The 15786-nt window shown below is 32.7% G+C and overlaps 1 protein-coding gene and 2 long non-coding RNA genes across 4 annotated transcripts in view; 2 read left to right on the top strand and 1 right to left on the bottom strand.

Annotated features, from left to right (window-relative positions):
• The first annotated feature begins 4381 nt into the window (after window positions 1–4381).
• Window positions 4382–15786, top strand: part of LOC133192080 (uncharacterized) — a 239734-nt gene continuing 228329 nt past the window's right edge. For both annotated transcript variants that reach the window (XM_061327930.1, XM_061327932.1), the window contains exons 1-2: window positions 4382–4474; window positions 5573–5727. In XM_061327930.1, coding sequence (XP_061183914.1) covers window positions 5680–5727 — 48 coding nt within the window. In that variant the 5' untranslated portion in view covers window positions 4382–4474; window positions 5573–5679. The remainder of the gene's footprint in view (window positions 4475–5572; window positions 5728–15786) is intronic.
• Window positions 6626–13590, top strand: LOC133192656 (uncharacterized). The gene is made up of 5 exons (XR_009721849.1): window positions 6626–6775; window positions 11083–11174; window positions 12181–12299; window positions 12741–12869; window positions 13030–13590. It is a non-coding gene; the product is annotated as an uncharacterized LOC133192656 (long non-coding RNA).
• On the bottom strand, window positions 12505–15196 carry LOC133192657 (uncharacterized). The gene is made up of 3 exons (XR_009721850.1): window positions 15023–15196; window positions 14240–14393; window positions 12505–13536 (listed from the first exon to the last, which is right to left on the bottom strand). It is a non-coding gene; the product is annotated as an uncharacterized LOC133192657 (long non-coding RNA).

Here is a 15786-nt window from a genome sequence, read left to right as displayed (position 1 = left end):
ATATTTAACAGTTGTATAGTGTAGTTTACGAATGCTAATCTATGTTTATATGTCTGTAAATAAACCTTAACAATAGATTTTGCTGATAAATATAGATTCTAATAATTATGTGAACTATAATTTACATTTGTTAACCATAGTTAAGAGTTGTTAATCAAAGTTTTACAAATCATGAAACTATATTTATCAGATAAAATATGTTTTACATTCGTTAACTATAGTTTCGGTCGTAAACTATAGTTAACTGTCATTAATACTCACAAACTATATTTATCAGACGTAAACTATACTTATCGATCGTAAACTTTAGTTTTGAAAGCTAAACTATGATTCACATTTGCTAATCATGGTTTATCGTCATATAATTCACACTCGTAAACTATAGTTAAGAGTTGTTAAATATAGTTTATGAATCTAAACACCTGTTAACTGTTAACCACATTTTTCAATTCGAAATTTCGCGGCACCAATCGCGAGAAGCAGTAATGGGGTATAAGTTTTCTCAGTGCGGAGAATATTAAGGACACGTGTTGAACATTATCTAAAACAGAGACTGAGTTATATATATAATAAATATTACTTTCTCTTTTAAAACAGTATTAATTGTATTTGTTTTAAAATGTCGTGTATATATACATTTCGTATGGAAATTTTTAAAAAACATGATAAAATTTTAATTTCTTAAAAGACAGAATATTACGAGATTTTTGCTCAAGCAGAGGAGGGTAAAGCGCGTTTTACGATGTGCCAAGCATTTTCCCGCCACATCTCAAGAAACTGAAAGAGAAGAAATGCAGTGGCGGATATAGATGGGGTTGTGGGGGTTTCAACGTCCTCCTTTGAATTTAAGAGAGAGAGAGAGAAGTCCCAAATATTTGTTGTGTTTTTCCTAAAGTAAATGTTCCGTAAAAGGCCACTTTTAATTTTGTATGAAGAAAATTCGGTTGTTGAAAAATAAATTCCGCGCCTGCGATGTTACATGCACTGTGTTATGTCTTTATTTACAGATTAATATAAGAAATACACGTATTTTATTAATGACAGATCATGCATTCCGGTCTCTATTTTTCTCTTTTAAATTAAATTTTAATCAATAATTTTTCTGTCATTTTTCTTTTTATTTCCAACTAGATTTGCTTTAAAATAATAGAACATTTACTTTTATTGCCAATAAGAAATATACATGCATATATATTTAACAACAGTTGTCGTTACAGAGCAAAATCATATTATGCTGTAACTAGGATTAACCGATCTATAATTTACAAAAAAATATATATATATATTGTTAATTATAGTTTTGATCGTAAACTATAGTTTAAAGTCGTGAAATCTAGTTTCACAGGAAATTGTGCATCTCCTATACAAAATAAGAGATTCTGTTCCTAAACTGTGTTTCTCAAGTGTAAAACTATGTTTATCGCATTTTTGTGAATTTGGCGCTTTGTGTGTCTGTAAAGTATACTTTACAAAGCCTAAACTATAATTTACATTTGTTAAGTATAGTTTAGAATTGTAAATCATAGTTCACAAATCGTGAAACTATATTTATCAGATTAAATATATTTTGCAGAAGCAAATGATTGTACGCTTGTGAAACATAGATTATCGTGTAAACTATAGTTTACTTATGTGAAATATAGATTATCATCGTTTACTATAGTTTACAGTCGATAAACCTAGTTTATCAACTGTGAAACTATGATTAGCTCATTTTTGTGAATTTGGCGTGCCATAGATATAGCCATAACTTTCATATGTTTATGAAAAGCTTTGATACTAAGAATATCAAGAAATATTAAAAGTGTGGAAGAGACGACATGGTCACCATGCACATGCATGCACGTGCGCGTGCGTGCAATGCTAAAATGACCAATATACTTGATATAGCTGTAACTTTATACTTTTTGATGAAATGCTTTGATACTCAAAATATTTAGATATTATATTAATAGTGTAGATAAGATGACATGGTCATCATGGACATACATGCGTAAAATGACAAATATATTTAATATAGCCAATTTTTTTTTAATCTTTTGGTGAAATTTGAGTATAAAGATGTATTAAAAGTGTAGACAAGTTGACATGGTCATCATGTACATGCATGGCCGTGGCGCGCGTGTAATGCATAAAAGGACCGACATATGTACTTGATTGCCATATTTAATGAAGCTTACTGGGAATAGGACACCAAAAGGGAGTTGAGGAGCGTTTGGGGAACATCTGTAATCGTCCCCGTTACAATTAATAATAGTTTTTTATTTGTATTCTATATTTTCCATTTGTATTGTAAAAAAAATCATTTGCATTGTATAATTTCCTATTTGTATTGTAAAATTTCTTATTTGTATTCGACAATTTTTCATTTGCATTGTATCCGAGGATTGTTTATTTATTTCGTTAGGATTTCATTGGTCAAGATTTAGCCTGTACCGTGATGAAAATGTACGAGATGTTCCTGATGCTCAAAGCAAACATACTGGGCTCCTATATGTATTTGCGTGCATGTTAGAGGACGGCCATTTCGATGAATAGGGGGCACTTGCAGATGGCAAATAAATAATGTGTCCTTTCCTTAGAAAAGTCCCCCCCCCCCCACACACACACACACAATGGGTTTCGGGTTTGGTAAGATTTTCTTCTTCAACTTGTCCCTGGTCATCTTGGACATAAATATTCTTTCCTGCAAGAGCACGAAAATAAATGATCTGATTCAACAACCCCCCCCCCCCCCCTTAAGAAAATAATGACCGTCCCTTAGCATCCACGCAAATAGAGGAACCCACTTCAGCCGAAAAATCACTAGGCCTATACTACAAAAAAATTTTAAAACTTGACCAATGAAATCCTTCGTAACGAAATACATGTAAATAAACAATGCTCGGATACAATACAAATGAGAAATTATCAAATACAAATAAGAAATTTCACAATACAAATATAAAATTATACAATGCAAATGGAAAATATAGAATACAAATAAAAAAACTATACAATGCAAATGATTTTTTTTTACAATACAAATGGAAAATATAGAATGCAAATAAATGTTATACAATCCAAATGGAAAAGTATACAAGTATTAGCTTTCCTAAAAAAGCTTGTCTTACTTGAGCAAATTTATTTTATGCGAAGAATCAAGAAAAGCTTAATTCAGTCTAATCAACATGAAATGAATTATTTTGCTAAGAAACAAGAAAAGTTCAATTCAGAGGCATCAACATAAAATAAAACGTGGACATGAATTTATTCTATTTTGAATTTATTGTAATTTCTTTTTTTCATGGACGTACTGTAGGAACCGGAAAGGGGGAATGTTAAGGGCCGGGCCCCCAATAATTTTGCCGATTTATACCTAGCTATTTTATGCTTGTGTCCCCTAAATCATGTAAATATTAGCTTTCGATAACTTTTTTATGCTCTATAAGGAATTTTTTCTTGATAGTGCCCACCCTAAATTGAAAATGTCGGAAATTTCTTCCAACGAGCCTGATTATGGGTTCAAAATTATATCTAGTGCTTTTGAAAGAAAAAACTACAATACATAAAAATCTAAACATCAATTGGTGAACAATTTTGATAATTAAGAAATGTTTTATTTAAAACAAAAAAATAGACGTGCTACAAATGAGCTAACATCTTTGCATTTAAGCAAAGGAATATTCAACATCTATTCTTCACTTCGATTTTTTTTTTACTATGAATAAACCAAACGTTTGCAAGTTATGAATATGTGTATATTTATAAAAATGCTAAAGGAAGAGAGGCTTAGTGTGCATTGAAAATAAACATCCATTAGTAAATCCGATAAAGATAATCGGCAGTGTTGGCCTGACCAGCTTCATTCCTTCTGTTTTGCTGCACATGAATGATGCATTCGGAGAATGGTCAAATGTTATGTAACCTGTAATGTATAATGTGATAATAATGACATCAGCTCCAATGCTATGGCTTGTTTGGGTGTTTAGCATGTTTCCTTTACTCCTTATGCTCTCCAATTGATAGTTAAGATAGTACGAAGTTTCCAAAATCAAGTTATCACAAGAAATCTATTGAACGACTTGACCAACAAGCCTTGGCTAAATCTTAGTACTGTCTGACGCCATGACGTCAGACAACAATACAAATGGAAAAGATCGAATATTGCAACGTTTGACATGCCATAATTATGTGCCTTTCATTCGTGACCATTAATATCTTTATTACATAGAACACAACCTTAAGACGGCTGTGGCGTTCCATAGTGGCGTACACGAAGCACACTAGGGATAGGGAACCAGGTTAAATGCCCATTCGGCACTCTTCGGCCAATTCGTTTGATGAGGACAAAGCATACTACCCATAGTCCTCTGCGTCTCTGCACACAGAGAGTTTGGTACAAACGAACTCTGGCTGATTAGGATGTCTTAAATATAAAAATACACAAAAAAGTTTTATAAAAAGAAGTTTTAAAGTGTATTTTTCAAGCTCGGTATGTGGAACTATTTCTTCTCGCTGACGACCTATCGCAAGAACGGTAACTCTGGTTGACTTGTAAACAACAACAACACATGTTTGTAATATCGGTAAAGGGGAATATACAAATAAAAAAATCCAAATGATATTTTTTGAGTTTTTCAATCATGTTTATAATAAAGATATAAGCTGGAATATGAATTTTGATGAGATTTATATATAAAAATAATTATTTCACATGTATACTGTCATATTATATCTATTGTAGTCAATATTTAATTAATATTGCAATTCTTCAAACATGTAATATGTTTTATGGGATGAATATTAAATAAATATTAAATATTCTAGTCAGAAATATTGATATGTACACTGTGGATTTGTCATAAATCATGTAAAGTAAGTTATCACTCTGAACTAAAGGCTTCAACACTGACGTGTTATATACACACCCTGGGGATATATCCGTGTTTTGATTGCAATTATCAACATACTCACTTGCTCTGATGAAGTTAATTTACAGTCAACATAGCAAAGATATAAATTGAAAAATAAATATTAGCTGAAATATGAATATAATAAGACTTTCAAGTGGAATTCTATGAAATATGAATTAACACGACAGTTTAAAATATACAGTATCAAACAATGAATTTATGGATAGCAGCAAGAAATTATTCTGTTTGTTAATTACATACAAAGTATACAAATTCTTTTTATAATTAAACAAGTAACATGCATGTATTCACTTATTTTATTTCATTTATTTATATTTTTACAAAATAAAATAATATCTAATTGAATATTCCCTTTTATTATTTCATCTTTGATGTATTTATTTTTAAGTATCTTCAATGATTCTATTTTTATTCATTTAACTATTGATTTATTTACATTTTTCTGATATGTTTTGGTGAACAGCTGATGTGTTATTTACGCGAGTTATCGTTCTTGTGTAGGTCGTCTGAGAGAAGAAATAGTTCCCCATATCGAGCTTGAAAAATACACTTTAAAACTTCTTTTTATAGAACTTTTTTGTGTATTTAATATATTTAAGACATGATTAATCAGAATATCACATCAGTTTTGCTGTATATAGCCCATATTTTTGTAGGTCTTCCCTAGGTCTTCCGTAGGTTTCGATTACCTGTAGGTCTTCAATTAGGTATTCCCCTCTGGCGGAAGTTTGGAAGACAAAGGGAATCATCCGAGGATTGCCGAATGCCTAACATGTCACATGATAACAAGATGGATGAAGAAATGATCAAGGTATATTTTTTCAGCAATGCAATTTATTAGCTCAGCTAAGCCGAGGGCACAATGAGTTTTTCTGATCGAAATTTGCCCGTTGTCTGTCATTGTCGTAAACTTTTTACAATTTCATCTTCTTCAGCCGTTCTTCTCCAGAACCACTGGGCCAAACTTGCACAGAGTATCCTTGGAAGAAGGGATTTAAGTTTGTTCAAATGAAGGGCCACTTCCTCTTTCAAGGGGGAAATAATAAAGAAAAAGTAAAAATCATATGGAGTCATTTAAAAATCTTCTCAAGAACCACTTGGCCAGAAAAGATGAAACTTATGAGGCGCCGTTTTGGTATTTACTGCCAAAAAGTGATATCACCTATTAGAATAAGTGATATCACCTATACGAATAGGTGATATCACCTATTCGAATAAGTGATATCACTCATTCAAATTCAATAGGTGATATCACCTATTCGAATAGGTGATATCACCTATTCGAATAAGTGATATCACCTATTCAATTTGAATAGGTGATATCACCAATTCGAATAGGTGATATCACCTATTTGCATTTCTTACAACAATAAATAATGAATGCTCCCTTCCTCAAGATTTTCATTGGAACCAAGCAAATTCCGGCTGCATTAGGGTCTGTAAGTCTCGTCACGTGACTCGCGAGATTTTTCGATAATATTAACTTCCGTGTACCTCACACATGGAGATTTGTATTGGGTTATGCATGTTTTATTGTTTATGGTTTACACAAAGCGTACAAGGAAAGGTTAAGGAGTTGTACAAAGCCGAAGGGTTCTCCGACTTACGATGGATAAATTGAGAGTCATAAAAGCTTCGGTGCGAGCAAGTAGGAGGAGGATTTCAATCGAAGTACAGGTAAACAAGTCAGAGAATGTCACCTGTTTCTTGTGTATTCTTGGGTGAAATAGAAGTCTTATATAATACATTTGTATCTGATTAGAATAGTTTTGTTATCATCATTCCAACTAATTTATTAACAGATTTTTCCTGAATTCGAGGATAATGATGTTATTACCAGCTGATTAAGGAGGAGTAGTGTAAGTGACAGATGGCTACCAATGTCATCATGTGACAGTATCACCTTTGTTTTGGATAAATAATTTGTTCAGAATACGCTTCATTTATCAACAGAAATTTAGCTGTTGCATGTCAGTGGGTCTAGTTTTTTAAGTATTCAATGTTTGAATTCAAGCACTTATCAGGTCCAGTACAATCTTATGATTTAGCTATATAGCTTTATTAAGCTATTCAGAATAGCTTAATTTAGCTATTTTATCACACTTTTTCTTAAATGTGTACTTTTCTCAGCATGCACAAAAAGTCGCACATTGGTGCAGTGATGATGCTCAACCTTGAACTCATCTGAAATTGATGCATTTAAAACTCACTTATTAAAATCTCCTTGCATACATGTGATAATTTTTAGGCCCAAATACTGTACAGCAGTCCTCAAAATACTAGAATTTGGGTTAAAAATACTGTACATTGTTCATCAAAAAACTGTACAAAATATTGACCAAAAATCAATGTAAGAGGTTCATTTTTAGCTCTTCTGAGCCAAAGGCCCAAAGAGCTAATGCTATGGCCATTTGTGCGGTGTGCTGCTAAACTTTTTAGAATATGGGCCATAACTAAAGAACCCTTTGGCCAATTATTGTCAAATTTGTCACAGGGTATCCTTGGGCCAAGGGCTTCCATTTATACTAAAACTAGGGTTGTGACCCTCAAACAAGGGGAGATAATTAGGAAAATAGAAACAAAAGAGACTTTGCTCAAAGTTCTAAAAGTTTTTGGGCTACATATGCAATTGATAAGTTACTTCTTCAATGAAATTATAAAGAAGGCCAATTATGATCAACAAGATAATTGATTGGTAATAATTCAGTACAATGAGAAGCAATCAAACTTATACATGCCTCAATGCACACAAGGTAGTGGACAGTTACTCAAATAATAGAAATTTATCTTTTGCTTAAAAGTTGCAAAGTTGGAGCTATCTTTGATTTTGCTTGTTGTTTCGATAACCCATAGCACATATATAAATAGTCAAATACTTGCGACTTTTTGTCTATTTCTTACCAAAATAATTTTTGTGAAAAACTGCATATAAAGAGCTAAATCAAGCTATTTTGAATAGCTTAATAAAGTTATTTATATATATATATATATATATATATATATATATATATATATATATATATATATATATATATATACATGTATATATATTTCAAGCTATATAGCTAAATTAAGAGATTTACTGGACCTGCTTATTTTCCAACAATAAGACTTTCTTTATATATTCTGATAACTCTCTCTGCATTTATCATTGAACAAAATTCATATGACTGCAATTATATGACCATATTCTTCAGTTTAGAGAGCATTGTTGCAACCACTATTGAAATAACGACCACTATTGAAATAAATATTTCAATAGTGGTTGAGAGTGCATATCAAAACTAAACACAGGTTGTAACCACTATTGAAGTAATGTTCACTATTGAAATAATTATTTCAATAATTATTAATGGTAATTTCTAGAAAAGAAAGGAAAACATTAATTTACACATCATAATTTAAACTCAATAAATTAATTTATTATGTTGGAAAATGTAATGAACAAGCCATCCTTATATTTTTCTTTCATTAGTGGGGTCATTTCAGTAAGGCTTGCAATATGGTTTTGGTATTGAAATCATTGTCATCAGCCATAAAATTATTATATCACTCACTGTTGAAATCATTATTTCAATCACTATTGAAATCATTATTTCAATCACTATTGAAGTCTTTATTTTAAAAGTGAACATTATTTCAATAGTGGTTGCAACCTGGTTAAAGCTTTAAAAAGCATTCAAAACCTCTATTGAAATCATTGTTTCAATAGTGAACGTTACATTGTATTTCAAAAGTGGTTGCAACCTGTGTTTGGTTTTGAGAGGCATTTTCAACCACTATTGAAATAATTATTTCAATATTCAACGTTATTTCAATAGTGGTTGCAACCAGTTTTTAGCTCACCTGAGCCAAAGGCTCAAGTGAGCTTTTCTGATCAAAATTTGTCCGTTGTGCGTCGGCGTCGTCGGCGTCGTTGTTGTCGTAAACTTTTCACATTTTCATCTTCTTCTCAAGAACCACTGAGCCGATTTCAACCAAACTTGCCACAAAGTATCCTTGGGTGAAGGGGATTCAGGTTTGTTCAAATGAAGGGCCATGCCCTCTTTCAAGGGGAGATAATAAAGAATTAGTGAAAAATTAATAGCATCTTTTAAAAATCTTCTTGTCAAGAACAACAGAGCCAGGGAAGATGAAACTCATGTGGAAGCATTCTCAGGTAGTGTAGATTCAAGTTTGTTCAAATCATGACCCCCGGGGGTAGGGTGGGGCCACAATGGAGGATCAAAGTTTTACATAGAAATATATAGGAAAAACCTTTAAAAATCTTCTTCTCAAGAACAGCAAAGCCATGATGAGTCATATTTATATAGAAGCATGCTCAGGTAGTAAAAATTCAAATTTGTTCAAATCATGACCCCTGGGGGTAGGGCGGGGCCACAATGGAGGATCAAAGTTTTACATAGAAATATATAGGAAAAATCTTTAAAAATCTTCTTCTCAGGAACAGCAAAGCCCTAATTGGTCATATTTATATGAAAGCATCCTCAGGTAGTGTAGATTCAAGTTTGTTCAAATCATGACACCTGGGGGTAGGGCGGGGCCACAATTGAGGATCAAAGTTTTACATAGAAATAAATAGGAAAAACCTTTAAAAATCTTCTTCTCAAGAACAGCAAAGCCATGATGAGTCATATTTATATGGAAGCATCCTCAAGTAGTGAAGATTCAAGTTTGTTCAAATCATGACCCCCGAGGGTAGGGCAGGGCCACAATGGAGGATCAAAGTTTTACATAGAAATGTATAGGAAAAATCTTTAAAAAATCTTCTTCTCAAGAACAGCAAAGCCCTGATTAGTCATATTTATATGGAAGCATCCTCAGGTAGTAAAAATTCAAATTTGTTCAAATCATGACCCCCGAGGGTAGGGCGGGGCCACAATGGAGGATCAAAGTTTTACATAGAAATATATAGGAAAAATCTTTAAAAAATCTTCTTCTCAGGAACAGCAAAGCCTTGATTGGTCATATTTATGTGGAAGCATCCTCAGGTTGTAAAAATTCAAATTTGTTCAAATCATGACCCCTTGGTGTAGGGCGGGGCCACAATGGAGGATCAAAGTTTTACATAGAAATATATAGGAAAAATTTTAAAAATCTTCTTCTCAGGAACAGCAAAGCCCTGATTGATCATATTTATTTGGAAGTATCCTCAGGTTGTGTAAATTCAAGATTGTTCAAATCATGACCCCCTGGGGTAGGGCGGGGCCACAATGGAGGATCAAAGTCTTAAATAGAAATATATAGGTAAATATCTTCTGATGAAGAACTGTAAAGCCATGATTAGTCATTTTGATATGGAAGCATCCTCAGGTAGTGTAAATTCAAGTTTGTTAAAATGATGACCCCCCGGGGATAGGGATGGGCCACAATGGGGGGTCGAAAATTTTACATAGGAACATATAGGAAAATATCCTCTTCTCAAGAACTGAAAATCATGTTTAGTCATTTTGATATGGAAGCATCCTCAGATAGTGTAAATTCAAATTCGTTCAAATGATGACCCCTGGGGTAGGGTGGGGCCCAATGGGGGATTGAAAGTTTTACATAAGAACATGCAGAAAAAATATTTCTTCTCAAGAACAGAAAAGCTATGTTTAGTCATATTGAAATGGAAGCATCCTCAGGTAGTGTAGATTCAAATTTTCAAATATTGACCTCTGGGATAGGGAGGAGCCACAATGGGGGATCAAATTTTTACAAAGGATTATATGGGAAAAATTTTTCAAAATTTACTCAAGTACAACAAAGCCATTTGTTATATTGACATGGAAGCATCATCAGGTATCCCCCCCTCCCCCCCCCCCCCCCCCCGGTAACCTTTTCAATACTGAACTGATTTGTGCTTTTGTGCTTTTGCCTAGCCAATGTGCTCAGGTGAGCGATGTGGCCCATGGGCCTCTTGTTGGTTTTGAAATGCACTTTCAACCACTATTGAAATAATGATTTCAATAGTGAACGTTATTTCAATAGTGGTTACAACCTATGTTTAGTTTTGAAATGCACTCTCAACCACTATTGAAATAATTATTTCAATAGTGGTCGTTATTTCAATAGTGGTTGCAACAGAGCATGTTATAGAGGATATTTTGGTTAAAGTTTTGGTCTGTTTCATGCAGTGTTTGAAATATTCTTTCATCTTACACAATTAAGATTTATTTTATAGCAAGTACAAGAGACTGCAGCATCTAAGACTACATGTACATCGACTTTGAATAATCTACCCGGTATATCCTCAAAAAGGCAACTCAAATACAGGTATGAAATTGATGTCACAAAATAAGTTTTTGGACATACATTTACTCTTATAATTCCTATACATATAAAGCATATCAAAAATAGAAAAGAATTAAAGGTTCATCAGGTGACAGCTCAATCATGTATGGAATATTATTAGGCCAAATAAAAAAATATGTGTGGTTCCCGTTACCTGACCATCCCTATTTTAGATCCCCGACCCTAAACTTTTTTTCGGCAATTTTCATATTTATTTTCTGGAGTTTTCCGTGATTTCCGTCATCCACTTCAGTATTAGTGTTAGTTCCAACAATGGCAGCCTCCATGCAAAAATCATTTCAACACGTAGTGCAAGTGTTTGATGGTGTTAAATCTAAAGCAAGCTAGCATGGCGCGGCAGTATACCTTTTTCCAGGGCCATGGTTTTTGTTTGTTTGTTTTTTGGTTGCCAAAATTAAATAATTATGCCCAAGAGTGGCAAGATTCAGTTAGTTGCTCTGTTTACAGCTGGTTTATAACAAGTGCATGCTGATTAGCCCCTTTATTATTTAATGCACACAAAGGTGTGAAGTCAGGATAGGAAATCACTTCTCGCTTGAAAGCACACAGACAGCTGGCCAGGTAATGTTTTTTGGAGTTGGGGGGAAGATAACTTGAGAAAACATTTATTTGATTGCACTGATTATGCAAGAATAGTTCACTTATGCTAACGAAAAGAAATAGGTATTATTTAGAAAAATTTAGAAAATCATTTTGTTAAAAAAAAAAAAAAAAATCCCTACCTACCTACCCATTTTTTTGGGAGGTGTAACCTGAACCACACATATTTTTTTTTGTTTGGCCTCAACGCTGAGTTTCCAAATGTCAAAATTAAGGGTATTTGATATATTCCATACAAGTTGTCAATCATTTATAAGTGATTTGTACAGAGGTTCATTTGCATATAAATGTTGTTAACATTGTTTTACTGTCTTTATTAAATTGTAATACTAAATTTTATAAATATAGACAAATTCATTCTTTTTAGAAAGTGCATATAATTTGGAAAAGAGACCATCAATCCACTGGGGGGTATCGCATGAAAGCAATGATTATAGAATATTGTAAGGCTGGAGGAGTTATAGTACAACAGGCTGGCAAGTAATGGTACTTTGTTCTGGAAATTTTTCACCCCAATTAAGTTTTATTTTTCTCATTCTGTCCTCCTTACAAGTAGGTGAATTTAAAATTGGACAAATTCGAAGAAGGCAGCATTTATCTTTTAGACACAAATGTGTCTGATCAAATTTTAAAAGGGCAAAATTGTTTTCAAGGGTGAAAGAGTGAATATTTTAAAAATTAGAATGGGGTGAAAATATCCAATAATACATGTACTGGTTATAAGTATTAACACAGTACATATGCATTTCTCTTTTCTTTATAATGAAAATAATTTGTTCTGTAAAAGGACAAATTTTGTTCTGGTCTGTATCAAATAAATAAATATGTGCCAGATTTATTATTTTGCAGGCACCTAAGTTACCATCAGTTGTGCGTCAAGCTGTGCAAAAATTCTATGTCATGTTACAGAATCTTTCTTAAATACAGGTATATGTCTGCTCATCTGGCAATCTTAGGACATCACTGGATGGTTTTGTTTAAAAAGATTACAGAGTTAACACACACTTCCAGCAGGAAGACCAGCCAGTTGCCTCACCTTTCCTGACATTGTTAAAGGTAAATGGCCCTTTCAGAAAAGGATCTGACAATGCAAAGGCTTGCTAATCAATTAAAGATTTCTATTTACTAATAGGTAATTAATTTGAATTTCTGTAGCTTAAAAATTTAATGATGTGAATTTAAAAAAATATTTTAATCAAAATTATTTTTATTTCAGTACTTTGTGACAGTGAAAAGACATGGCTTTAAATTACTGCATCAGAGATCAATCCAGGTTATAAATCTGAGGAAAACAAGAAAGCATCACTTCGAGCTACTTATATCACTGCCTTAATAAGTTGTCTGCATGTGTAACTAACAAAGGACAGTGACCAGTTGTACCCATGATATCAGAGGGCATCCTGAAAAACGCTCATCACTAAGAATAGAAAACTTCAAATGACATTTGTATCAATCCTTTTGAATTTCATCTGACTTGGAATTTCAGTAGCCTTTGGCATCCTTCAAGCATTTCATGAAGTACATGTACCAATTTGCAGGTGTAAAATGTTTGAAACAGATTGCTTGTCCCAAATAAAAAAAAATAATTTCTCTGCCAATTATCAGTGTCATAAGCAGTTGATTGATATCACAGTTCCACTGGCATAGTATTTGTAGTTGAATGGTGCCACTTTTAAGAAAACTTTTCACAAAAACCTGGAAAACATCAGATGGAAAGAAGCATCTACAAGAAAAACAGTGAACACTTTCTTGAATATTAACAATGATATGCCCATTTACATCCTTTATATAAAGTAATTAACTTAATCACATAGAATTATGTACAAATTTGTCCTTTTGTGTATTTATAGTGTATTAAATTGATTTTACTAATTAATAAATATTTATGTTTTTCACAGTCATTAACATTTACAAATAGAAGTACATATAACATAAAAATATTACATGTTTAGTAGGATAACAGGAAATTGTTATAATACAAAAACCATCGCTGACCTCCCCTCAGTCAGCAATGGTTTTTAAGGAGTAAGAATTTCACATCACCCAAAATAAACAGGTAATATTTTTCTTGTTATAGAATGCATTTTAAAGAAAACATCAAGGTGAAATGAACGTGCAAACATTCTGCACAGTTAACATTTTTTATTACTGTATATACTGTTACCCGTAGTCATGCATTTTCAACCATTGGGATGTAATGTTTGGCATGCAGTATGGTACATGTAATAGTACTTGTTAACAAATGTTTTTTAAACCAATCAAATTTGACTATTTAACATGAAAGTGTATAATAAATTTATCTAGCATAATGGTGCTGTAAGTAACCATGGAATGTGAGCTTGTGTGAACTAACTGAACTTGATCCTGAATTATTAAGTTTTGAATATTGTAATAAAGAATTGTGCGGCCTAAACTTTAACTTGTACCTGATTTAAATGGAGTTCCATCATTACCAACTTGGAAGTTGGAAGTTGTCACACTCTTCATGAGTATAATAACTGGGGGATCTGCTTCATTTTCTGATACATGGATAACACATTCACTCAAAGCACTGTCCCTTTTTCAGTACCTTGTGCAGCCCTGTAATATATAATGACAAATGGAGAAAAATGCCTATTTCGAGAAAAAAAAGTCTGTCTTATAATTGTAGGAGTATTGGAAAGGGGGGGGGGGGGTCATGAAACTTGGCATTTAATACAGTTTGTATGTGTAAATGAAAAAATGCCTTCTTCTTTGTAGAATAAAAAATGATTATTTTTTGAGTGTGTGTGACCATTTTTATTTCTGAATAGACAGGGTAGCCTACAGAATGAGCTGACCATTTTTATTTATTGTAGTAATTAAATTAAAAAAAATAGAATATGTTTTCTACAAGGATCATATGTTATCGACGTGGTATTCAACTTTGTATTCCCATGGTCGATGCATTTGGGTACATCTATTTTTTTTTTTATTTGCTTTCAATGACATTGCATTCAACATCCCAATCTCATGTATACCTGTCCAATACTCCAAATTATACCATTGTAAGCTAAATCAATGCTTTAAATTTATGAAACCAATCGTAGCTTTTGAATACAGACGATTTTAGCATAAAAACGATTTAATTTTCCCTTTATGCTTAAGTATGTTGGCTAATCTTGGCCCCCTCGGAATAGCTTGTGTTTACGTTATGTAATGAAAAAATAAAGCAATTAAACGCTATTTACCTGCATCTTTCAATCCATTTTCTCCTCTTCTTTGCAACAAGCGGGAATCAAAACAAACTACAAGTTTAATATTTCCACTGCGATGCTTACAACTTAAAATCCATTGTCTCCAAGAATGTTCAGGTACCCGGAAGTTATAAAACGAAAGTGAAAGTCAGCGAGACTTACAGACCCTTTGAATTTTCCTATAGTATACATGATAGATAAGTGTAATAAATATAATTTGTGAGCAAAACAAACTACAAATTCTACTGGGGTGCTTAAAACTAAATGCGAAGCTTTTATCCATTATCTGCAAGAATGGTAAGTTATAAAACGAAAGTGAAAGTAAATGAGAATTAACCTAAAGGCTTTAGTCTTGGGAGCAGTTGTTATTTCATAAATAATTTGAATAGGTGATATCACCTATTCGAATGTGTGATATCACCTATTCGAAAAAGTGATATCACCTATTCGAATAAGTGATATCACCTATTCGAATAGGTGATATCACCTATTTGATTTGAATAGGTGATATCTATGAGGCGCCGTTTTGGTATTTACTGCCAAAAAGTGATATCACCTATTCAAATAGGTGATATCACCTATTCATTTGGTGATATCACCTATTCGAATAAGTGATATCACCTATTCAGCTTCTGAATAGGTGATATCACCTATTCGAATAAGTGATATCACCTATTCGAATAGGTGATATCACCTATTCGAATAGGTGATATCACCTATTGGATTTGAATTGGTGATATCACCTATTCGAATAGGTG

This window comes from Saccostrea echinata, unplaced genomic scaffold (assembly GCF_033153115.1).
Source record: "Saccostrea echinata isolate AGI-Se365-2 ecotype Australia unplaced genomic scaffold, CSIRO_AGI_Sech_v1 ptg000025l, whole genome shotgun sequence".
Classification (NCBI taxonomy): domain Eukaryota; kingdom Metazoa; phylum Mollusca; class Bivalvia; order Ostreida; family Ostreidae; genus Saccostrea; species Saccostrea echinata.
Note: the sequence above shows the minus strand (reverse complement) of the source record. Positions and strands in the feature narration are given on the sequence as shown.